Raw genomic sequence first — 25981 nt, 5'->3', positions numbered from 1 at the left:
TGACCTCTCTCTAGTTGATAACCTGTATTACCTGTTTTGACTTTTTCCCAGATTCTAAATAGATGCTCCCACAGTGTGTGCTTGTTAGTATCCCTTCAAACTTCCCTCTAAAATTCTTCCTCTATTGTTTTTACTGGCATTTCTCACTCAAATAACTGCACTACCATTTCTTGCAAATGGCTTTGAAATACACCTCTTTGTTTCCATTACACTTCTTTCTAGACTTTAAACAATGAAGCCCTACTTCCAATTCAATTAGCTTCCTCATCTTTGCCTTCTTGCCTCTTTTTCTAGCATGGAGGAAGGCTCTACTTTGTCCGGACTCAAAAACACACATCTTAAGATCCTTAATCTTCTGTTTACAACCTCTGCCAAACCTATGCCTTCCACATTATCAAAGAATGTGGTCATTTCTTCCTTTATCTCTCCTCTGCCTAGTCAAACCTTGGCCACATTGTGCAGCTTATCAGTTTTTCTCTCCTCTAAAATATAGCAGTGAAACCCATCTCTTCGCCTTAAGTTGGGACCCATTACAGTTATAAACTGTATGTTAATATTATTGCAAATAATCTGAAATCCCAAGATGGGCCTAATACAAAAGTTAATGAATATTATCAGGCTCTGCCATTGTATGTATTGTTTAAAACAATAATTTGCCCTAGCCAGTTTGGCTTGGTGGTTAGAGTGTGGGTCTGTGGACCAGAGAGTCCTGAGTTTGGTTCCCGCTAAAGGCACGTACCTCAGTTGCAGTTTGTCCCCAGACCCGGTTGGGGTTGTGTGGGTGGCGACCAGTGGATGTGTCTCTCACATTGATGTTTCTCTCTCTTCCTCTCTCTCCCTCCCATTCTATCTGAACAAAAAATGGAGAAATGTCCTCAGGTGAGGATAAAAACAAAACAAAATAATTTGATTCATGGCATAAACCGACTATTTTCATTGTTTGCTACAACCAATCTAAGGTAATAATGCTTCTCTAACCTTTCCACCAGTGCCCCACACAGGAGAGTGATGTCTATGCTCCAGAAACCTGAACTTGTAACCCAAGGAACCGCTAAAAGAATGTTTTTGACATTTGTGTTTTACCTTTAACATTAACACAAATGAGGTAGTCACCTCCATAAATATAGTAGCGTTTTATTCTAGAATGATATTTAACATTTCTAGCATTGAATAAAGTGAATGCTCCAGAAAAAAGCACTAGGTTTATACCGTGGCGCTGACCTCTACACACAGACACACACCCCAAGCACCGACACAACAATTTGAGAAACACACAGGCAAGGGTTTTATGTCCAAATCTTGAAGAGGCTTCCAAAGGCACGAATGATGGCATCAGAATCAAACATATTTACTTTAAAACGTGAGGATTTTAGGAAACGTTTAGTAATTTAACATTAGAATCCCACAACGTTGCCCCTGAAATGTCGAGTTCCACTGCTAATTCCCAAATACCTTCAAGATTTGTTTATCTTCACCACCTTTAATAAGTACCTCCACACTGCTTCCTTTCTAATCGCTCAAGTGCATCTCGCATTTTAAATAGTGTTCCTGGGTGCCTTTTTGTATTTTTCCTACCCTCCCTTAAAAGTACGTCTCCTTTTTCAGGGGGCTGGCTCAGTCCTCAAGGGGCTGTGCCTCATCCTGGGTGAACATTACAACAAAGGCAAGGAGCGTCGTAACCGGGGGTCCCGAGTGCCTCTATCGGCTGCCCAGGAGCCAGAGAGAAGCAACGCTTCGGTGTCCTTGGGAGCGAGAGAGTGAAGCGCCAGCGCCTCATCAGCTGCAAACAATCCTAATTACAGTGCCGCCCTCACCCCATCATTAGTCTCCACCGGGCAACACCTCGAGCCCGGCAAGTCTCCCTCCGATCTCAGGCCGAACCTCCCGCCCCAGGCAGCTCCCGGCCGACCCCCGCCCAGCCGCGGGTGAAGACGCGGCCCGCACTGGCGTTCCCCGGCTCCGCCCGCCCCAGGCCCCGGATGTGACGGCACCACTGTCCTGGGCACTCGCCCCCCGCGACGAGCATGGGGGGGATCCCGGAAAGGCGAACTGGGGGAGAGGGGTCTTTCCCGGACCCGCGGGTTATCACATACCCAAGTGAGGAGGCTCTCGCACAGCTCCACCCGCTCCGCCGACTCCACGTTGAACATCTTCCCCTGCTGGGGCTTGGCAACGCCTTCCCACCTCGCCAGCAAGCGCTGCCCCTCGGGCTAGGACCACGCCGGAGGGTCTGGGAAAGGGATCTGGCCTCTTGCCCACCTTGTCCTCCGGCCCAGGCCGCCGACTCTGGTCCAACGCTCACAGCCGCTCCCGCACCGTCACCCCCGGTGCCCCTCCTTTCCTTTCACTCAGGACGCGCGTCCGCTGCGCGCGCCCCCGGCCACGCCCGCAGCCCCGCGTCCCCGCCCCTAGCACTTGGCCAGAGCCGCGGCCGACGGGCCACTGCGCGCAGTCGCGCTCCGGCCGGCCCGCCTCCTGGCCGCTGCCGCGCGCGCCCCCACGCCGGCCCCTGCGTGTCTCGGCGCGCGCGTCCTCACGGAAGCGCGGCAATGCGCGTGCGCCTGTCCCCGCACTCTAAAGTGGAAAAGAGACAGCTAGTGGTTGCCCAGGAGGGGAGGCGGGGGCATCCCCGGAAATAATCTCTACCCTCATTCACCGGGAATTGGCGAGGTATCCTCTGCGGTGGAGAGGTACGCGCCCCTTCCCCACCCCTCCCGGGCGCGGGGCCGCGGCTGGCCACGCCCACCACGGTCCGGGCCCGTGAAGCTGCAGACAGGGTTCGGCGTGGGCGGCACTGCCCTTGGGTCGCTTCGGCTCTCCCGAGGTTCTTCGCGGCTGGGGAGTCGATGCCTCGGACCTCGGGGCTCCGCGTTCCTTCAGGAAGCCTTGGCAAAGCCCCAGAGTCCCCCGGTCCCGTCCGGAATCCCCAGGAGACGCTGGAAGGGCTGAAGTGGCGGGCGTCTCGGTGGTTCCTAGCTGGGCTTGGTCGGGGGTGAGGAGAGCCCGCCAACCTCCTTGGGCCTCGTGGATACTCTAGTCTCTGAAAACTTTAGTTTGGTGAAGTAGGGAGAGGGTGTGTCCCGCTTCGCTGATCCTTGAGGACCCGACAGTTCCTAGGGCCTTTTTCTCCCACTGTCCTGCTGCTAAGTGTTGGCATTCGTCCTTAATAGCTGGGTGGATCGCCCGCGAGCTCTCACCTTTGTGGAGGTGTGAGTCCCTGAAGGATTACCGATAAATTTTGATGCGATATGACATGCGGAAAATTGCATACAACGTACATGTTTAAAGAATAATTAATAAAAAAAAAATTCCTAGTGCCTCAGGAGTTATACCCACACCTTGTATTCCCTTCTGAACGCAATTTCCTCCCCAGACTGACTTGGCTTTTTTTAGCTTTACCACTTGGGTATGCATGCCTCAACAATATAATTTACCTGCCTGTTTTTGAACTTTAATGAATGGGGTCATATTATTGTGTGACTTTGAGTTAATGCTGGATTTGTGTATATCTGTAGATAATTTTTATTGTGTACTATTCCATTGTATGAATATAACTATCCATTCTGCTGTTGATGGACATTTTTTCCATTCTGCTGTTTGGGGATTCTAAGGACAATACTCTAAGCATTCTTAAACCTAGATACTAGTGCAAATGTGTAGGAGTTCCTTTAGAGTACTTGCCTTAGAGTCCTAGGAGAATTGTTGAGTCATAGGGTATGCAAACTTTACCAGATAATACCAAACTTTTATTTGAAGTGCGGCAAATTTAACTTCCCAGGACACATCTTTACTTTGGTTTGCAGTTCCTGGAGCCCCTTTTTTTCTCATTCAAAGTGGGTGTTTTTGTTTTTGTTTTTGTTTTTGTTTTTTTATCCTCACCCGAGGACATTTTTTCACTTTTTGTTCAGATAGAGTGGGAGGGAGAGAGAGGAACAGAGAGAGAGAGAAACATCCACATGAAAGGGACACATCGAGTAGTTGCCACCCACACAACCCATCCAGGGCCGGGGACAAATTGCAACTGAGGTACGTTCCCTTATCTGGAACACTGGTGTCCCGACTGCAGGCCAATGCTCTCACCGCTGATCCTAACTGGCCAGGGCTCAAAGTAGGTTTTGTCAGCCCGGTGGGTGTGGCTCAGTAGTTGAGCGTAGACCTATGCACCAAGAGCTGGCTAGTTGAATTCCCAGTTGGGACACACGCTCAAATGTGGGCCAAATCCCCAGTGGGGGAGGGGGCATGCAGGATGCAGCCAATCCATATTCTCTCATTGATGTTTCTATTTCTCCCTCTCTCTATAAAATCAATAAAGGAGGAAATTTTTTTTAAAAAGTAGGTTTTGTTAGTGAGCATTCAGAACAATCAAGATGGTACTGTTTTTTTTTTTTTTAGAAAGGGAGGAAGGGAAAGAGAGACATCCATGGGTTGCCTTCCTCGGGGATTAAACTTGCAATCTGGATATGTTCCTTGACCAAGAATACTTCTGGCATACTGGACAACACCCCAACCAACTGACCCACACTGGCTAGGGTGGTACTGACTTTTTAATGATGTCTTACAGAGTACCAGTTAAAAGTTGGTATGATGATTTTTCATTTTGTGAATGTAAAAATTCTTACTTGAAGTCTTCTCAGTGGTCTTTTTTTAAATTTTCTTCTCTATGCCCTGGCCGGTTTGGTTCAGCGGTTAGAGCATCGGCCTGCGGTCCTGAGAGACCCGGGTTCGGTTCCCGCTAAGGGCGTGTACCTCGGTTGCAGTTTGTCCCCGGCCCTGGTCGGTCGTGCGGGTGGCAGCCACTCGAGGTGTTCCTTTCACATCGATGTTTCTCTCTCTCTCTCTCTGTTCCGCTCTCTCCCTCCCACTCTACCTGAACAAAAAATGGAAAAATGTCCTCGGGTGAGGATAAAAAAATAAATAAATAAATAAATTTTCTTCTCTACACTAAGGGTAGAGAAATGATAAATATGTAAATCACCTGCCTTTGTTTCCTTTAGTACCTTGTGGATCTTTGTCAAACCAGAGTTCCTACATTCCATTGTAGGTTGTTTTGTAGAATCCCTTGCACTTTAAGTGGCCTGACCATTACCCTTGTTAGGCATGCAAAGTCAGTAGGTGAGCCTGACTCTCCTGTAACTTGTGGTCAGATGTGGAGGAGAACAAGATGCTAGCATTTTCTGGAAGGACTATGGTGTAGTGAGCCCCTGAACTCTAGTTATGCAAGTTTTCAAGGCTTGACACAATTGACTTAAACCTCCTTTTACATACCAGACTGCTCATTCCCATGCATTTGTGCATGATAATGCAGTGTTCTTGAAGTTCCATTGTATAGCTCCAATTACCCTCCATGAAGGAAATTGTTTTAAAAGCTTCTTGGACACCAGTAATTATCTGCCGAAGCCATGTTCCTACATGAGCTTGGGTACAAAGATAATGAGTTTATCCTTTGAAGTTATGGAATTTCCTATATTTCGCTTATTTTCGTGTGTGTGTATTTTCTGAAAACCTTGGAAAAGATCAAAGAGAGGTGAGTGGAACTTATCTTAGCCATCTCCTTACTCCAGTTAGTTGGAGGCTAGTTCTTATCTATAGCTGTTTATCACATTCAAGTAAACATGTTGGTGCCCTGCATGGCAATGTTCCCAAATTTATCCTGTTTTCCCAGGGAATACATACTTAGAGCTTTGATTAAGGAGAGTTTGAGATGTTACACAATGCAGCTATGGGAAAGATGTGGCTAAGTTTTATCATAGTTCTGCTGATTCCCTGACATTTGTTAATAATAATAAAAATATTCTAGCTTTGCCCTGGCTGGTGTGGTTCAGTGGGTGGGAACATTGTCCCGTATACTGAGGGGTTGAGAGTTCAATTCCAGTTGGAGCACATACTTAGCTTGCCAGTTTAATTCCCGGCCCCAGTCAGGGGTCCATGTGGGGAGGCAACCGATCAGTGTTTCTCTCCCTCTCTCTTTCTCTCTTTCCCTTCTCCTCTCTCTAAAAATTGTGTCCTTGGGTGAGAAATGAAGAAAGAAAAAGAAAAAAAAAATATATGGCTTCCATTTACAGAAAGCCTATATGATGTGTCAAGCAAATATTTTTTCTTCATTATTCCCTAAATTTCATAAAACAACGCTTTTTTTTGCCAAAAAGTAGCAGTTTGATATGGTTCAAATTAATACTATGTATTTTACATATAAGGAAGCTGAGGCCCAGATTTTACGTAAGTATACAGATGTCTGACTCCAAAGCTTATGCTTCTTTGATATATTAAGGTAGTCCTCATTAAGACTAAGCCAGCTAAGCCCAGCCGATGTGGCTCAGTGGATTGAGTGTCATTCCATGGACTGAGGTCCCGGTTTGATTCCAGGTCAGGGCACATGCCTGGGTTTTGGGCTTGATCCCCAGTAGGGGGTGTGCAGGAGGCTACTGATCTCTTACATCGATATTTCTCTCTCACTCTTCCTCTCTAAAAAAATTAATAAAAACATATTAAAAAGAAAAAAAAAAAAGACTTACCCAGCTAAGCAATAACAAAGCCAAAGTGAGAAACCAGTTCTGCTTCTATAATTATTCTATCAATTATCAGCACAGATTCCAAGATGTATGGTGTTTTGTTTCTGTAAATTTCAAATAGTTAATAACAGTATTAGTCACACATTTTTATATTTGACAGGACCGTATTAAATAGATTAAGATACCATGTTCTATAAATTTAATAACTTTGTTTCTGAGTTTGAAGTAAGCTGCATTTAGTGGCCCCTATAACATGTAATATTCCCTGTGCACTGCTCACGGGAATGAGATGTAATGAATGTTCATGCCTCCCAGAGCACTCACTGAGATCTTTATAAGACACCATGAAGAAACAGGTGGTAGGTAAGAATGAGACTGGAGACAGACATTTAAAATCTGAGCACTGAAGCCTAATTTTCATCTTTCAGGGGAGCAAACAGGCACTGGCTTTTATTTTTATTGTTAAAGTAATATGTCCTTGAAAAGAATTTAAACTATAAAACTGTATCCTGGGAAAGATTAAGATCTGGCTCTTCCAGGAAAAGATTAAGATCTGGCTCTTCCACTCCTGCTTCCCACTTGTAGTGCCTTTAACCTTCGGTATTTATCTTTCCTGATTTTGTTTTTCTATTGCAGAAAACTCTGGGTCAAAGAAATGTAGTGATGGAAAGAACTTAAGGAAACCTCAGATCCAGCTTTTACATTTTGCAGTAAATGAGAGATCCTGCAAGATTAAATGGGGTCACAGTTGTAGTAGCAGAATTGGAGCTAAACTCCAGGCATGCTTGGGCTTCAGTTGAGAGCCTGTGATGTTGGACACAATCAATAACATTGTTCTGTCCTAGATAAAAACTGACTGTGAAAAGCAAAAGTTGGATAACTGAGCTTCAGATCTACTTTAGAATTCATTTGCAAGATTGAGATGTATTGTCATCTCCTCAAGTAGAAAATTTTCTTTTTGTTGTTTATCCCCTGTAATCTTAGATTGGCCTCTTTCCAAACTGAGGTGGTATTATACCTCATTTCTTAGCCACTAGCTCCTACAGTTCCTGTTTTATCCTCTGATGACAAGTGAAACTACTGGCAGAAGTTGAACTCTTGAAGCCCCCAACAAGTAGGTCAGTCATCATTAGTTTTCCATGTGAGAACCCCTAGGTTTAGCTAGGATTTCCACATGGCAGGGGAGTGCAACTGACCTCTCTTGTTCCTCAGAAATTTATCAGCAGTCTCCCATCCTGCTCTTTCTCAGCCCAAGCACCTCCTTTGGTGATGCTGGAATTTGTGGAAATATAAAATAACTCTTCATTTCAGCAACATTGGGAACTTCTGCTATAAAATAACAAATAACATTATATGGCTGTACAGTGTACTTAACGTATCCTGAATCTCTGAGCTCTTAAAAGTGTTCATGAAGCAGTATCTTTAGGGATTAATTATGTAGAAGTCATATATATATATGTATATGTATATTCTAATATATATATTAGAATGAATCTATATATATAATTAGTACAGTGGAATTTAGTCACATTGCCACTGATTACACCTGGAAGGACATAGAAACAAATGTAATGCGTTAAAAAAAAAAAAAAAGTACAAAGAAGTTAACTCCCTAAATGTATAGCATAGGAGAAAATCCTCAGAACTCTGTGAAATAATTCAATTCTGTAATTAGAGGCTGGAAATCTCAACACAGGGAATAATAGTTTGATTATCTTTGAGCAGATGCAAGTTGTCCTCACTACTCTTAGGCCTTTTGACAGGGCTATAGCATCTCTTATTTAAAAAGAAGAAATCTGATAAATAAAAATCTAAATTGACTACATGGCCCACCCCTAGATTCTTTCTTCCGTTTCAGTTGGCAGTTCATTTGCTCTTTTGGATAAAAATACTGACGTTAAGGCTCTTTTCTCTGAGTTTCCTGGTATGAGCCTTCATCATGGATGTTTGAAACCTGTCATTAGAAAGTTCCTCATATATCAGGCCATTACTATGTGTAAAGCTGATGAAAGCCGCCTTTGATCTGTTTGCTTAAGTTTCTTCAATGAGAGGTAATTTTCTTACAAGCAGCCTGTTCAGATTCTTTCAAAGGTCTTAGACTTCCACACTCAAAGATTCCTCTTCACAGAGACTCCCCTGATTAATGATATTGAATAAAACTCTTTTCAGTGCAGTAAGTTACAAAAATACAGAATTTTATTTTAATTATAAATAGTCATATGTATTTATCTCCTTTCTTTCCATTTAGGTGTCTTATAAGTGTTGAACTGTACTGTTTTGCCATCTGAAAAACATATGAGTTACCTCTGATGTGGTTGGGCTCTCTCCCTTTATGCCTATAGAAATTGGATATTGCCATTTCTCTTTAGTTTGGGAAGGAATTTCATATCCTCCCTTTTCTCTTCATGAGGAGATGCAGCCTGAGAGCGATTGATTCCATATTCCAGGCAGTTCAAATTCTGAACCATTAGCTGAGCTTAATCCCAGGTAAGACTAATAATTTTTTAAGCACCAGAATTTTTATTAATTCAAGTAGTTTTAGTATAGATATAAATGTTCTATAGCCTTGTTGTCTTTTACTTTTCAAATTACTAACACTATAAGTAACATAAGTCACTCTTATTTAGGCATATATTATTAGGTACTACTGTGTACAGGGCACTATGGTAGGTAATATATGTACAGAAAAGATAATATCTCCTTCCCTATCCATACAGTTTAAATTCTATGATGTACATTTAGTACTATGAGGGCGAAGAGGGATCCGATCTACTTGGAGAGTTTATTAGATATTCAAGAATAAGAAAAGAGCAGTTGGGCATGAGGAATGTCTTTTTTTAGTAAAATTAAAGGAGCTAAGCTTGAAGAGAAAAGGGTATTTTAAAAAATTTTTGTTTTAGCCCTGACCAGTTTGGCTCCGTGGTTAGAGCGTTGGCCCACAGACCAGAGAGTCCCGGGTTCAGTTCCCGCTGAGGGCATGTACCTTAGTTGCAATTTGTCCCCTGCCCGAGTTGGGGTCGTGTGGGTGGCAACCAGTTGATGTGTCTCTCTCACATCAATGTTTCTCTCTTTCTCTTCCTCCCTCTCTCCCTTCCGCTCTATCTGAAGATAAATGAAAAAAAAAAAAAAAAGTCTTCAGGTGAGGATTAAAAAATAAATAAAAATTTTTGTTTAAAAAAAAAGTAAATGAATGATACATTATAGTAATTGTTTTCCTTAAAGGAAATACAATTCTGTACTTTCCAAAATAATGTCAGGCAAATTTTAAATAACTCATTAATGGGGCAATCCACACTGGAATTGTACTTAATACAACCTACTTTAAGGGTACTACAAAAAAAAATTAAATATATTAGAAGTCAGTTATATTTATATTTTTTATTAGTATATTTTCTTTTCACTGTGTCATTTGTAACTTCCATTTTATTTTTTTATCTCTTAGACCTGGAATGGCCAAATATCAGGGTGAAGTTCAAAGTTTGAAACTGGATGATGATTCCGTCATAGAAGGAGTAAGTGACCAAGTACTTGTGGCAGTTGTGGTCAGTTTCGCTTTGATTGCTACCCTGGTATATGCACTTTTCAGGTGAGACTAAAGGATAAAAAAATTAAAATAATATATATTTCCAAGGACCACTGACTTTCTGACTGCTTCTAGTGATGCTTAATACTTAATAAGTAAAGCGTGTAATAGATCTCAGTGATTGTATATATTTACTAAGGTATCTTATTTTCCACTAGGCCCTAAATGCTACCATACATTTCTCTTGACTCAACTGTCTTATCAGATAACATTTAAATTTATTATCCATATTTAGAATGAAATATTTTCTATAGGAGTATCAGAATTTGAAAATGTAATTTTCATAATTGAATCCATCAGCTTGTAGGTGATAGAATAAACACAAAGTATTTTCAGTGTTTAGATGGAAAACTAAGGCAAAAAAAAAGATACCCTTGTACAGTATAGTGGGAATTTAGGTTAGAATTAAAATTACTGTTATAGAATCAGAAATAATACTTAAAAGTCTCAGATGCCAGTGATTTTCAACCAGTGTGCCACAAGACTTTTTAAAACATGCAGTACCTGACTATTTAATAAAGGACACTGACCTCTTTTCCCTTAGATTGTCAAATAAAAAAATGACAATAGCCCGGCCGGTGTGGCTCAGCGGTTGAGCCTCAACCCGTGCACCAAGAGGTCGCCAGTTCAGTTCTTGGTCAGGGCACATGCCCAGGTTGTGAGCACAATCCCCAGTGGGGGGCATGGAGGAGGCAGCCAATCGATGTTCTCTCTCATTGATGTTTCTCTCTCTCCCTCTCCTTTCCTCGCTCTCTCAAATCAATAAAGAAAAAATGACAACAGCCAACACAACAATAGCCATCCGGTGTGAATGAATCAAAATCATACCTATTTTTTTTGTCAGATTGGCAAAAAATACAATATATTTTTTGGTGTGCTGAAGAATTTTAGTAATTAGTTCATTCATGCCATGAGATGAAAAAGGTTGAAAATTGCTGGTATATACCAATACACAGACTAGGTAATAAACTAGAAATTTAAGTGTTAACACTTGGAGAGAGAGAGGTAGATATAGATAGATATATAGATATATATATTCCTATAGATATATATATACATACAGCATATATATCTATATACATATATTGATAGACATTCAGTAAAACGTAATTCTGGCGAGGGGTGGTCCATTAAAGTGGAAAGTCCATTATATAATAAAGTAGGTTTCCAAATGTGTATGTTAAAAAATTGAAAAATTAGCCCTGGCCAGTTTGGCACAGCAGTTAGAGCATCGGCCTACAGACCAGAGAGTCCCAGAGTTCCCGCTAGGGGCATGTACGAAAAAAAAAAAAAATTGAAAAATTAGTTAATTTATCTGTTTTTACTTATGTAAACACATTTGTGTGATTAAAATTAAATATGTATGAAAAGTTTAATTTCACAGAGTATATATTTTCAATATGTGTTCATTTTAAATTTATACTGAATAGGTCTAGTAAAGACTTGCATTCACCAGTCACAGAGAGTAAACAAATGCACACACCTGGGGTGTGGCTTAGCACACATTGAAATATCTGCTGAGAATCAAGCCATGTCACCCTGCAACAGAACCAGTTATCACTCTCAATGTGGTGTGATCACATGCTAATCATTTGCTGAACATTGTTTACAAGTGGTAACTCTTGGTTTTAAATATGTAGACTATAGTTGTAGATGTGTAATATTTATTTATGTCACCAAAATTACTACAGTGTTTTTTTCAATGGCCTATTTGCTAAAATTTGTTAAAAGTAACAGTGAGTTAACAACAAAAAAATAACCTGTTAATTTAATTATAAGCAAATCTTGATTGATAGCATTTTAAAATGAACAGGATGTTAATTTTTCACATATGGCATATGGACCGGAAATTTTGTTCGTTAACTCTGAAGTCCATTAAATCATGGTCCACAAAATCAAGGGTTTTCTGTAGTTTCATTACATTTATATTGAACTTCTGATTAGATATTTGACTTTAAATTGTTTTAATGTCCTCTCTGAACTGATGGTTATATTTCGTCAGCTTTCTTTTCTAAAATTTGAATATTTTTACTAAAAATTGAATCATCATAGGATAGATTTCTTTATTTTTTCCTATCCCATTAGAATATTAATGTAGAATTCTTATTGGTGTTGGGTATTGATACACCCAGAGAGTAAAGGTTCCTTTATAGAGTAACACCAGAATTATGTGGATTTAAAATATTGCTGTTAAAAGAGTTTTCAGCTTAGAAGAAATTTTTTACAGTCAAATGAAATTAAGCCATGATTTAGATGTAAATCTTCACCCCCACTCTACTGACCTAAGCACTTCTAATTTTCAATACTCACATGTCTTATCCTATCCTGTTATATCAATCACTATCTTCTTGCCTTTAATTCTCCAGTTTGATTGTTAATGTTAAGATATTAGTGGTGTGTTAGCTTTTGGCATTCTACATTTTATTTATTTATTTATTTTTAAACTTATCTTTATTGTTGAATATATAACAGATGTTCCTCATTTTTCCCCCATTCACCCCCTCCTCCCCACTCCCGCCCCCCTCCTGCCTTTCCCCACACTGTTGTCTGTGTCCACCGGTTATGCATATAAGTTCTTTGGTTTATTTCTTCCCACCCCCCAAACCCCTTTCCCTTTGAGGTTTGTCAATCTAACAACCAATTTGTACTTCTTAATCCCTTCACCTTTTTCACCCTTTCCCCAAACCCCCTCCCATCTGGCAACCAACAAAATGTTCTCTGTATCTATGAGAATGTTTCTGTTCTGCTTGTTCATTTTGTTTGTAGATTCAATTGTCAATAGATATGTATTCATTGCCATCTCCGGACCGCAGGCCGACGCTCTAACCGCTGAGCCAAACTGGCCAGGGCTTCATTGCCATTTTGTTTGTTCATATTTTTTATCTTTTTCTTCAAGAAGACCCTTCAACATTTCATATAAAAACGGTGGTGATGAACTCCTTTAGCTTTTCCTTGTCTGGGAAACTCTTTATGTGGCCATCGATTCTAAATGGCAGCTTTGCAGGATAGAGTAATCTTGGTTGTAGGTTCTTGCTTTTCATCACTCTGAATATTTCTTGCCACTCCCTTCTGGCCTGCAAAGTTTCTTTTGAGAAATCAGCTGACAGTCTTATGGGAACTCCCTTGTAGGTAACTAACTGCTTTTCTCTTGCTGCTTTTAAGATTCTCTCGGTCTTGAACGTTTTGCATTTTGATAATGATGTGTCTTGGTGTGGACCTCTTGGGGTTCATGTTGTTTGGTGTTCTTTGTGCATCCTGGACTTGTATGTCTGTTTCCTTTACCAAGTTAGGGAAGTTTTTTGCCATTATTGTTTCAAATAGGTTTTCGATTTCTTGTTTTCTCTCTTCTCCTTCTGGCACCCCCAAGATGCGAATGTTGGCACGCTTGAAGTTGTCCCAGAGGTTCCTTACATTATCCTCATTATTTTGGATTCTTTTTTCTTTTTGCTGTTCTGATTGGATGTTTTTTGGTTCCTTATATTCCAAATCGATGATTTGCTTCTTGGCTTTACCTACTCTACTATTGAATCTGTGTAAATTATACTTTATTTCAATTAGTGCCTCCTTGATTTCTGACTTGTCCTTTTTTATGCTCTTGAGGCCCTCACGAAGTTCATTTAAGTTCTCACTAAGTTCATTGAGCATCCTTAAAGCAGTGTTTTGAACTCTGGATCTGTTAGGTTGCTTATCTCCATTTTGCTTCGTTCTTTTCCTGGAGTTTTGTTCTGTTCTTTCATTTGGGACCTGTTTCTTTGTCTCCTCATTTTGGCTGCCTCCCTGTGTTTATTTCTGTGTATTACTTAATGAGAGGTATGGAGCTAGTTGAGACCAGATGCTGCTTGTTTGAAAGAATTTAGGAAAACCTGAAGCAGGATCCAGGACAGGCCAATCCTATGGTTAAGCAACTGGCAACAGTGTGGGTGGGCCTGAATGTTGGGTGGGGCAGAGCCTCAGAGAATCACCAGGGCAGGGCAAACAGTGTGAGCCAGGTTGCTGGGGTCCCATATATGGCGGCTGTCTGCTGCTTCAGGGAAGGGCTCACCAAAGGAACAAAGGCCTCTGACGGCACATCTGTCCAGGAGAAAGCCACCTCTCCAGCCGGAGGCCAAACAGCTCAGTTCTTCCCTGTGTCTCTGGCGCCCCTCAAGCTGCCTCTCCTCATAGCTTAGAGGGAGAGAGTCCAAGTAAGTCCATGAGCGGGCCCTTTAAGAAGAGCTGCCTGGGGCTCCAGCTGCCTCAGCCTCCCTGAGCCTCAGTTCCTGCTGGGTTTTCCAGCCAGAAGTAACGAGGACTTCTCTTCCTGGCACTGGAACCCTGAGTGGGGTGCCTGGTATGGGATGGGGACCCCTCTGTCCTCAGAGAGGACCTTCCCAGCCGAGGTATCCTCCTAATTTTTATTCGTCACACGTGGGTGTGGGACCAGCACATCGTGCCTCCACCCCTCCTACCGGTCTCGATGTGGCTTCTTCTTTAATTTTGTACTTGTAGGACTTCCATTCAGCTTGATTTCAGGTGGCTTTGAATGATGGTCGTTCTGTAGTTTAGTTGTAACTGTGATGTGGTTGTGGGAGAACACAATACTGTATTTACCTACACCACCATTTTGACCGGAAGTCTGGCATTCTACATTATATAATTTTAGTTTTTGTTTTTCTCTGTCCCCCTCCCCTCATAGGTACAAAGTTGGGAGAAGGACCTAGTTAGATATGGAAAAGTGTTCAAGTGCATAATAATATATAGAATTATATAGCTGCTTATTTTGAAGGAATTGTACAAAAGAACTAAATATGTTAATTGTTCTTTTATTATTTGTAAGTCTGCAATTACATTAAATCCAAGGTACTAGGTCTCTGGATTTCATTATTTGCCATTTAAACCTGAAATGAGTCAATAATCATTGACCTCAGAATAGCCTGGACTGTTTAGTCCTAGAACTGGAGTGCAGTTGTCTACCATCATTTACATTTATTTAGTTACCAGTAGTTCTAGGTCAAAAATTAGACTCATAAAGAAAACTGATTCACCTGACAGTATTTTATATTCAAAGTTTATTATATTTTATTCGACAGAAATGCACATCAAAACATTCACCCAGAAAACCAAGAACTAGTAAGGGTGCTTCGGGAACAACTTCAAACAGAACAGGTACTGTTTATGTAAATATATGCATTTATGTAAGAAGTAGATGTTATACCAGGTTGGTGTGGCTCAGTGGTTGTGTCGATCCATGCACCAAGAGGTCACCAGTTCAATTCTAGATCAGGGCACATGCCTGGTTACGGGCTCCATCCACATGTGGGACGTGCAGGAGGCACCTAGTTGATGCTTCTGTCTCTCCCTTTCCCTTCCTCTCTCTCTAAAAAAAAATCAATAAAAACATGTTTTTAAAAATCAATAATAGCAGTAAAACTAGAAAATAAATAAATAAACAAAGAAGTAGATGTTGTTATTCCCTTGTAGATGAAATATTAATAAATTACTTTTTTGGAAACATGGGCTTCTTTCCTGCTTTAAATTACCTTAAGTTATTCTATTGATTGTGTATTTTCAGATTAGGCAAATGACTAGTCTTAATCTATTCAAATGTTTTCATCTTTTTTTTTAACTTGCTTTAAAAGACAGCAGTTTTCCTATTATTTACTTGTGAGGAAATAATCACTGTCGAATTGGCTTTAATGAAATGTAGTGGAAAAACTACTCTTTCTAACGTATATTTCCCAAAGATCTACAAAGAAATAACTCTAAAGGGTGGCTTTTTTTCTTTTCTTTTTCTTCAGTGGTCAAAGTCAAGAAAACTAGTTAGGCAAAGGAGGAAAGGTTTCTCGCCTGCCTCTTCTTTGCTTTTAACCAGATGTACTCTCTAAAATCTAGAAATGTTATATATTTTATGAAGGCTGGATTAAGTAGGATATTGTACACCTTCATGTTTAGATAGCTAACATTAAAAAAAAAACACAAATCTTAAAAATTTATTTCTTACCCACCAATCAAACTTAATTCCAAAGAGTGTTTTATCACTTATCCATTCACCAAATATTTATTGCAAGTCAGTGTTTTAGGAATTGGCAATCCAATTGTGAACTAAACACACAAGAATTACCGCTTCAAGAACTTAAATTCACTGATGCAAAATAGTTTAAGGATGCTAACATCCTAGTATTCTGTTCCAGAGCAATTGTTATCAATAATTCATGCTGGGCCCTGGCTGGTTTGGCTCAGCGGTTAGAGCATCGGCCTGCGGTCCGGATAGACCTGGGTTCGGTTCCCGCTAAGGGCATGTACCTCGGTTGCAGTTTGTCCCCGGCCCTGGTTGGTTGTGCGGGTGGCAGCCACTCGATGTGTCCCTTTCACATCGATGTTTCTCTCTCTCTCTTCCTCTCTCTCCCTCCCACTCTGTCTGTACAAAAAATGGAAAAATGTCCTCGGGTGAGGATAAAAAAATAATAATAATAATAATTCATGCTGGGATAGTGTTTAATAATTTACAAAATAATTTCACACGCTCTTCTTATTTAATCCTCAAACATAATAAGTAAGGCAACTATTCTCATTTAATATATGATATCACCAAGATTTGCTTAAATGCATACTAGGATTACATGACTAGATTTAGATATAAAGGAGTCCTAGACTAGAGCAGTGGTTCTCAACCTTCCTAATGTCGCGACCCTTTAATACAGTTCCTCATGTTGTGGTGACCCCGAACCATAAAATTATTTTCGTTCCTTCTTCATAACTGTAATTTTGCTACTGTTATGTCTTAGGCAACCCCTGTGAAAGGGTCATTCGACCCCCAAAGGGGTCGCGACCCACAGGTTGGGAACAGCTGCTCTAGGGGATCTTCCAGTTTTTTTGTACCACTGTCCCATTCATCTACTTCATACCTTCCTCACACATGGTATATAGCTCTAGTTAGAATAAAGCTAGTGATTTATCCTTTATTGTGCTGTCCTATATGGTAGGCACTCAGTAGCTACTTGTAGCAAGTGGCTACCATACTGGATAGCACAGACAAAGACAGTTTCCATTATTGCATAAATTTCTGTTGGACAGCACTGGTAACTGGTTTTTAATCAATTAATTTCCAAAGAATAATAAGAGAAAAGGTGGAGAGAGGAACATCAAGTGTTTTTTTTTTTTGCACCATTAAAAATGACATAAAAGCACCCGGTTGGGTGTGGCTCAGTGGTTGAGAGTCGACCTATGCACCAACAGGTCAATGGTTCAATTCTCAGACAGGGCACATGCCCAGGTTGTGGGCCAGATCCCCAGTGGGGGACATGCAGGAGGTCATTCGATGTTCTCTCTCATCAATGTTTCTATCTCTCTCTCCCTCTACCTTCCTCTCTCTAAAATCATAAAAGAAAACAAAGACATAAAAACCCTGGCCTGTGTGGTTCAGCGGTTAGAGCATCGTCCCATGCACAGGAGGGTTGCAGGTTTGATTCCCAGTCAAGGGCATGTACCTGGGTTGCAAGTTCGATCCATGGGTGCAGTTGGGATGCAAGAGGGAGGTAACCAACTGATGTGTCTCACATCAATGTTTCCCCTCTGTCTCTCTCCTCTTTCTCCTCTCTCTGTCTCTCTCTCTCTCTCTCCCCCCTCTTTCCCACTTCTCCCTCCCTTCCACTCTCTCTAAAAACAATCAGTGGATAAAATATCCTTAGGTGAGGATTAACAACAACAACAAAAGACATAAAAGACTGTAACATCAAGGAGTGACCTTGGCTAAATTAATTCAGTAGCTAAACACTTGTCAGGAATGTATGAATGAAAAAGATAAAAATGAAAAAAAAGCTAATACTTCGGAAACAGTGTGACAGCTCTTATTCTTCAGTTGTGCATTAGCTCAGCTTTGTGTTACTCAAAAAAACTTACTCATTCTAATGGAGTAAAAGAGAAACTCCTGAGTTAGTCAAGGTTTTTAGTCTTTTTTTAAACTTTTTTTTTCTTTATTGATTTTAGAGAGAGAGGAAAGGAGAGGGAGAGAGAGATAGAAACATCAATGAAAGAGAATATCAATTGGCCACCCCCTGCATGCCCCCCACTAGTGATTTGGCCCACAACCTGGGCTTGTGCCTTGGCCGGAATTGAACTGGCGACCTATTGGTGCATGAGTCGATGCTCAACCAGTGAGCCACACCAGCCAGGCTAGGTTTTTTATCTTTAAATTGTGTTCAAGAAGGAAGATAGAGACCATGCAGTTTATAAATAAAACAACAATGTAGCCTCATAACTTTATCAAACTTGTAAGACCTTAAACTATTGCAAATTTAAAATTTGATAAGGATTACACAGTATTGATTGTATTCTTAATTACAGTTTAACATAAAGATAATTTTGCAAAGCCTCTGTGTCATGTATAAATGTGTATACGTTTTCTCATCAGGATGCACCTGCTGCTGTTCGGCAGCAGTACTATACTGATATGTACTGTCCAATCTGTTTACATCAAGCCTCCTTCCCTGTGGAAACAAACTGTGGACATCTCTTTTGCGGTAAGCAAACAGTGCTCTACTTGGTTAATAGTGATGGTTTGGACCAAGACCCATATGTACACACAGGCTGGGTTCCTAATTTTTTCTTTGTAATATTTGTGTTTTGTGAGTACAGTAGATTGTTCCAGATATCCTGTTCCACTTTCAGCCACTTTTATTTAGTGTCTGTGGGTTCAAAGGTGTTTTAAAAAAAAACTAATTATTCAACTTTTTAATAACAGAAATGTGTTTCGTTGAGTAGTAATTCAGGTATATCAATACCATGATGGATTGACTGACTCATTGTTCATCACTTTTTAGTAGTTTCATTTATTATTCATCCTTCCCAAGGCAGGAAAGTTCTTCTCTCAAGGACCCTGCCCAAGAGCTTCCCTTAGCTCCACTAACCCTTGCTCTGAGTCATTACAGAAATTCTTAGCCTCTCTTCGTGACCTCAAGAGGGTTGGTGATGGAGAATGAGAAACCTAGAACAGGTAGAAGGACAAAAAGGGAATGTTGATTTCACACTTATTTAGTATCAGTAAGGGGTGCTTTCTTCCCTCCAAAAATATTTCATAAAGAATAATGAGATGCCGCATAGTCATTGCTTGTTATGGCCATACAAGATTGGGGAGAGTCAGTTACTACATGACAATTAACACACTTCATCCCATCTAAACCCACACAAAAAACGACTCAGAGATGTTAAATTTTATAAAGGGCCCTGGCCAGTTTGGCTTAGCGGGTAGAGCATTGGCCCACAGACCAATGAGTTGTGGGTTCGATTCCAGTCAAGGGCACATACCTCGGTTGCAGTTCATCTCTGGCCCTGGTCAGGTCATGTGGAAGGCAACCAGTTGATGTGTCTCTCTCTTATCGATGTTTCTCTGTCTCTCTCTCTCTCCCTCCCTCCTACTCTGTCTAATGATAAACAGAAAAATATTCTCAAATGAGGAATAAAATTTAAAAAAGAAATTTTACAAAGGGTAATCCAGCTGCTAACGGACAGGGGCAGTTTTAAATCTAGGTCTAACTTCAAACCTTATGCTCAATTCTACTCTTTGATTGGTGGCTTATACAACTACTCTCTATTTAAGATCTATCCAAGTTTTCATTGTAGTATTTCTTTCTGTTTGAATAGCTGTATTCAAGATAGGGTTCTTATTGCTTCCAAAATGCAGACAATTTCCATATAAAGACTAATTAAATTACTTTTGTCTAAGATTCATTGTATAGAATTCTTAGGTATATAGTATTACTGTTTATGCTGTTGGGACGACATATGTAAATCCATACCATACTTTGCAGGGTTTATGTTCATTTAGTAAGTACTGATCAACCCCATTAGTGCCTCAACCAGTAATTCCAACCTCTTTCCTAAGGCTTTTGCTTAAGCAGCTAACAAATTATAATTATCTGTTGGAAATGCTAATGAGGAACAAAATAATGAAAGATCAGATAGGGAGAATTAAATGGCCATCAGAGAAAGCAGATACTTCCCCCCACTCTCAAACCTCTGTTAGATATTCCTAATCGGTTAGACACTCTTTTTCTGAGTCTGGATATGGACTCAACCATCCTCTAACACAGTACTCCAGGCAAGTGTTAGGAATCACTGAGGTTTGGCAGGCAGGTGAACTCTATTTGCCAACCCAGGCTTAAGTAATTCACTGAGTGGATAACCTAGTCAATTGAAAGATGGCTGTATTGTGTTCTTGGTTTTACCTTTGGGTCTGAGGTAATAGGGTAGATTGCTTCTGATATCCTGCTCTACTTGTTAGACACTTTTATTTACTGTCTGTAGGTTCAAAGGTTAAAAAACTAGTTATTCTACTTCTCAATAAATAGAGATGTGTTTCTTTGAATAGAATAGTTCAAGTATGCTGATACCATGTATATCAAGAGCACTTTAACTTAGTTCCTGTATATGGCACTAGTTCTGTTTCTTCCTAGTGAGTTAAGAATAATGCAGCAGTTTTAAAACTTGCAGTTTTAGCCTTCATTATTTTATTTAATTCTCCAGCAGTGCTATGAGGTCTTATTCCCATTTTACAAATAAACAAATTTAGAGAGATCGTGACCCAAATTAAAGTCACTGACTCATCTCTCCCACCATCCTATTTAGGTGGATCTCTCTTTTTAAAGAGGGGAAAAGTTGGGAAAAAGGAAACACATCAAGCATGTCATAGCATTTATGAACTGAAGTGTTTAATTTACTGGACCATAGTTTCTCAGTACAGGCAAGTGGCCATTACATAATTTGCAAAACAAGGACACCTATACCCAATTTGTGGAAAAGCGATACAGGATTAAATAATTTCAGCCCAGGCCAGTGTGGCTCAGTTGATTGGAGCTTTGTCCCATGCACTGAAGGGTCTCAGGTTAGATTCCTGGTCAGGGTACATGCCAAGGTTTTAGGTTTGATCCCCAGTCATGGTACATACAGGAGGCAGCTGATCGATGTTTCTCACTCTCCTTCTCCCTTCCTTTCTCTCTAAAATAGTGCTTCTCAACCTTCCTAATGCCACGACCCTTTAATACAGTTACTCATGTTGTATGTGGGCGTATCTGCATGTGGGCAGACCCGCCTGGAGACGGGTAGAGGAGCAGTGTCTCAGTTCCTGAGACCATCATAATATGTGTTTTCCGATGGTCTTAGGCAACCCCTGTGAAAGGGTTGTTCGACCCCCAAACGGGTCACGACCCACAGGTTGAGAACCGCTGCTCTAAAATCAATTTTAAAAATTAGCCTAGCCAGTGTGGCTCAGTGGATTGAGCGTTGTCCCATGGACTGGGAGATCACGGTTTGATTCCCGGTCAGGGCACATGCCCCAGTTGTGGGCTCAATCCCCAGTGCGGGGTGTATAGGAGGCAGTTGGTCAGTGTTTCACTCTCATATCCATGTTTCTGTCTCCCTTCCTCTCTCTCTAAAAAAAATCAATAAAAACATTGAAAATTTTTAAAATGAAAATAAAAATAAGTTTATATATATCAAAACACATTGAACTTTTGGATTAGAAGGTAGTAGATAAATCTAAGGCATCATTACAAATGGTAATAATAATACTAACAGATTTATAATAAGATGTGCTTTCAAATAGTTTCTTTGTGAAATTAGATTGCTCAGAGTACTTGATATTATCTAACACAACACTCTGAGAGTAGGAGGAAAATAGCAGGTAAGATTGTTTAGCTTTTAAATTCATCTTTAAATTATTGAACCAGTTTTCCCCAGTCACTGTAATGTCCAATTTGGACAGCCTTTGCTTACCAGTCTCCTCACATCTATTTCTGCTTCTGACGTTTGCTCTTACTATTTATAAAACTTGAAGTGTCCTCACTACTGATTTCTGCCTATCTAAATGTTTGCTGTACTACAAAGTTCAAATCATTTCTCCTTTGCAGGTTACTCTCTAAGATATCCTAGTGAATTCGTCCTCTCTGTATTCCTTTTGTACTTAAAATTAATATTACAGTTCAAGATTTAACTACCCTCTGATTGATTTAACTGTGTCACCTTGGTTTTCTCACTTTGATTGCCATTGCTTCTGAATTCTGGACACTTATTTGTCTGGAAGAATCAGAATAAGGAATATAGGAGGGCCAAGCTAGGTTGCCAAGGCAAGAGTAAGAATATAGAGAAAATCCTGGAGGAAGGGGGGAGACATGAAGCACTTAGTCTAGATTCACAGTGAGTCCTGGATGGTCTGAGAAACAGGTGTCCTGCAGAGAGGAAAATGAATTGGACCCTCAAACATCAGAAACTATTTAAAAATACTTCTTCTTTAGCCCGGCTGGTGTGGCTCACTGGTTGAGCGTTGACCCATGCACCAGGAGGTTGCCATTCGATTCCTGGTCAGGGCACATGCCCAGGTTGTGTGCCCAATTCCCAGTGGGGGCATGCAGGAGGTGGCCAATCGATGTTCTCTCTCATCAGTGTTTCTATCTCTCCCTCTCCCTTCCTCCCGCTCTAAAATCAATAAAGAAAAAATATTTTTTTTTTTTATTTATTTTTTTTTTATCCTCACCCGAGGACATTTTTCCACTTCCTGTTCAGATAGAGAGGGAGGGAGAGAGAGAGAGAGAGAAACATCAGTGTGAAGGGACACATCGAGTGGCCGCCACCCGCACGACCAACCAGGGCCGGGGACAAACTGCAACCGAGGTATATGCCGTCAGCGGGAACCGAACCCGGGTCTCTCTGTACCACAGGCCGACGCTCCAACCGCTGAGCCAAACCAGCCAGGGCAGAAAAAATATTTTTAAAAATATAAATAGCCCGGCCGTGTGGCTCAGTGGTTGAGCATCGACCCATGCACCAAGAGGTCGCCGGTTCGATTCCCGGTCAGGGCACATGCCCAGGTTGTGGGCTTGAACCCCAGTGCGGGGCATGCAGGAGGCGGCCAATCGATGTTCTCTCTCATCGATGTTTCTATCTCTCTCCCTCTCCCTCTCCCTTCCTCTCTCTCAAATCAATAAAGAAAAAAATTAAAAATAAATAAAAATACTTCTTAATTTATGACTGGGCTAAAATGTAGTGCTTCTATACTCACCTCACCTACTGCTTTCTGAGATCTTCCTTTAGGCTGTGATTAGCTGTTTTGCTGCTCATAAACACCTTCAAACAGAAAAATCAAACTCAATCAGTACAAAAGTTGATTCAGTTACTGAACTGGATTATAACTTTATTTGGGCAGAGAGCATGTAATGTTTGTGTAATTTGGTTCTTTTTTCACAGTACTTAATTACTCTTATTGACACTTAAGTAACTTGGCTTTCTAAACTCATAAAAAAGTAGGAGTTGTGTTTTTTTTTTAAGTGACTTCTTTTTATTTTTTATAATTTTTCTTTATTGATTTTAGAGAAGGAGGAAGGGAGAGGGAGAGAGATAGAGACATCTATGAAAGAGAACATTGACTGGCTGCTCCTGCATGCCCCACACTGGGAATTGGGCCCATAACCTGGGCATGTGCCCTGACTGGGAATCGAACAGGTGACCTTTTGGTGCATGGGTTGACACTCAACCACTGAGCCACACAGGCCAGGAAGGAGTTGTGTTTTTGTAACATATATATGAAATTTCAAACAAAATGCAGGTTGATTTGCTGGTGTCACTTATAGAATGATGTTTAATCACTGTTTTATTTATTTTACATAGGAAATGCAATATTTTCTGATACACCTCAAAGTATCAAAACAATTAATGCATGCTTGCTGTTGTCTAAAAATATCTGTATCTTAACTGGTAGTTTAAATAAAAATATTTTTTAATAGCTGGGAATTGTTATTAGATTTGAATTTACCTGAAGAGATGTTAGATGAAGTAAAATATATATTTTAAAATAAGGTGATACTGTTAAATAGTTTTGTCTGATATTTAAAACATCAGTATTAATTATTTTTTTCCCACTAGGTACCTGCATTATTGCATACTGGAGATACGGATCATGGCTTGGGGCAATCAGTTGTCCAATCTGTAGACAAACGGTAATGTTTGTATCTAGAAAGCATCATTGATGCTAGTTCATTTTGTAAATCTTTGTAGTTTCTGTATCTGACTTATGAATTATTTGATATTTTTAACAGAATTTCCTTATCCAAAGCTTCTATGCTGTTACTCCATTCTTTTTTTAATGTCTTTAAGACATTTCAAAAAAAGGGAAATCCCTTTGAAATCCTTCAGTTGTAGGAAAAACAAATGGTAAATGAATCCTCTCCCAAAGCCTAGAAAGTCTTTGTTGTAATACCAGCAAAGGAATAACTTAACTAGCTAATCAGGTTTAAACAAATATCCCCTATATTTCTTTTGAAAAAAAAATTGTTTTTCCTTTTTAACTTATTTTTAATCTGTCCTGCTCCAGTGAGGGTCCAGATAGCTTTACATAAAGAATAATTTTTTAAAATGTCTTTTTTGGAAACCTAGAAATATTGAATTATCCAGAACAGGTTTGACCATTATAGTTAGTCTAGAACAGTGGTTCTCAATCTTCCTAATGCCACGACCCTTTAATACAGTTCCTCATGTTGTGGTGACCCCCAACCATAAAATTATTTTCATTGCTACTTCATAACTGTAATTTTGCTACTGTTAGGTCTTAAGCAACCCCTGTGAAAGGGTCGTTCAACACCCAAAGGGGTCGCAACCCACAGGCTGAGAACCACTGGTCTAGAAGCTCCCTCAGGAGGGAGGCAGTAAGTTTTTATAAACCTATGTTGAAGACTGAAATGTCAGCACAGATGGGATTGCCAGATTTTGTTTCTTTGACAAACTGGAAAAAGCAATATACTGAAAAATCTGAGAAACTGAAGTTCTTAGTTTTTTCATTAGTAAATATAACAAAATAGTATATTCTCTTGGTTATGTATAGTTTTTCATAATTTCCTTTATAGTTATTTTATTTTCCACTTATAATAAAAATATATACCTTTCTGATAATGAGTTATGAACATGTAAAAAGACACCATAGCATCTCCTTAGGAAGTCTTTCAGTACGCAAAATAAACTCCTTTTTAAGGACAGTTTCCAAGTAAAGATGTGAAATTGGATGCGTATATTTACTTTTACTCCTTGCAACCCCACTAAAGCAATAGTAAAGGATATTGTGTAAAGGCATAAACCCACAGAGGCCAAAAAATAAAACAAAATGATAGGGGTGGTGACAATTTTTCAAAAAGTCTTTGTAAAATATAACACAGAAAAGCACACGACACAAAGAAGTACACGTCATTGAATTAGCACAAGGCAACACTTGAGTAATCATTGCTCAGGTGAAGAAACAAATTGGCCAACAGCCCCAGAAGCTTCCTTAGGACCCCTACCAAATCTTCACCCCTCCTTCCTCTCCTATATGTAACTTCTATTTAACTTTTTTTTTTTTTAATCCTCACCTGAGGACATTTTTCCATTTTTTGTTCAGATAGAGTGGGAGGGAGGGAAGGAGAGAGAGAGAGAGAGAGAGAGAGAGAGAGAGAGAGAGAGAGAAACATCGATGTGAAAGGGACACATCGAGTGGCTGCACCTGCACGACCAACCAGGGCCAGGGACAAACTGCAACCGAGGTATGTGCCCTTAGCGGGAACCGAACCCGGGTCTCTCTGGACCGCAGGCCAACGTTCTAACCGCTGAGCCAAACCGGCCAGGGCACTATTTCACTTTTATGATAAGCATTTCCTTGATTTTCTTTATAGTTTTATTACCTTAGCATACATCTCTAAGATTATTTAGTTTTGCCTGATTTTTGGACTTTATATAAGTAAAACCATATGGTATGTATGTTAAATACACACACACACTGTTATACAGGAGTGGGCAAAAGTAGGTTTACAGGTGTTCGTATGGAAAATAATACAATTAATAAATAATAATGTAAGAATAAACTCTGTGTTTCATATACTCACAACTGTAAACCTTT

The 25981-nt window shown here is 40.2% G+C and overlaps 2 protein-coding genes across 10 annotated transcripts in view; one reads left to right on the top strand and one right to left on the bottom strand.

The window, feature by feature from the left end:
• HOOK3 (hook microtubule tethering protein 3) overlaps positions 1-2398 on the bottom strand; it is a 106949-nt gene extending 104551 nt beyond the window's left edge. For 4 of the 6 annotated variants that reach the window (XM_036249494.1, XM_036249491.1, XM_036249493.1 and 1 more), the window contains exon 1: positions 2094-2329. In XM_036249494.1, the coding sequence (XP_036105387.1) occupies positions 2094-2150 (57 nt within the window). In that variant the 5' untranslated portion in view covers positions 2151-2329. Of the gene's footprint in view, positions 1-2093 lie in introns of all 6 variants that reach the window. The other 2 variants (XM_036249492.1, XM_036249496.1) reach the window with 1 other exon arrangement.
• Positions 2399-2564: 166 nt separating this feature from the next.
• The window catches only part of RNF170 (ring finger protein 170), a 33723-nt gene continuing 10306 nt past the window's right edge, over positions 2565-25981 (top strand). The window contains exons 1-6 of one of the 4 annotated variants that reach the window (XM_036249500.1): positions 2565-2690; positions 8758-8996; positions 9952-10021; positions 15162-15237; positions 18482-18590; positions 23983-24056. In XM_036249500.1, the coding sequence (XP_036105393.1) occupies positions 18521-18590; positions 23983-24056 (144 nt within the window). In that variant the 5' untranslated portion in view covers positions 2565-2690; positions 8758-8996; positions 9952-10021; positions 15162-15237; positions 18482-18520. Of the gene's footprint in view, positions 2691-8757; positions 8997-9951; positions 10096-15161; positions 15238-18481; positions 18591-23982; positions 24057-25981 lie in introns of all 4 variants that reach the window. The other 3 variants (XM_036249498.1, XM_036249497.1, XM_036249499.1) reach the window with 3 other exon arrangements.

The sequence above is a fragment of the Molossus molossus genome, unplaced genomic scaffold (genome assembly GCF_014108415.1).
Source record: "Molossus molossus isolate mMolMol1 unplaced genomic scaffold, mMolMol1.p scaffold_m16_p_9, whole genome shotgun sequence".
Taxonomy (NCBI): domain Eukaryota; kingdom Metazoa; phylum Chordata; class Mammalia; order Chiroptera; family Molossidae; genus Molossus; species Molossus molossus.
The sequence above is the reverse complement of the archived record's forward strand: the minus strand, read 5'-3'. Positions and strand labels throughout refer to the sequence as shown.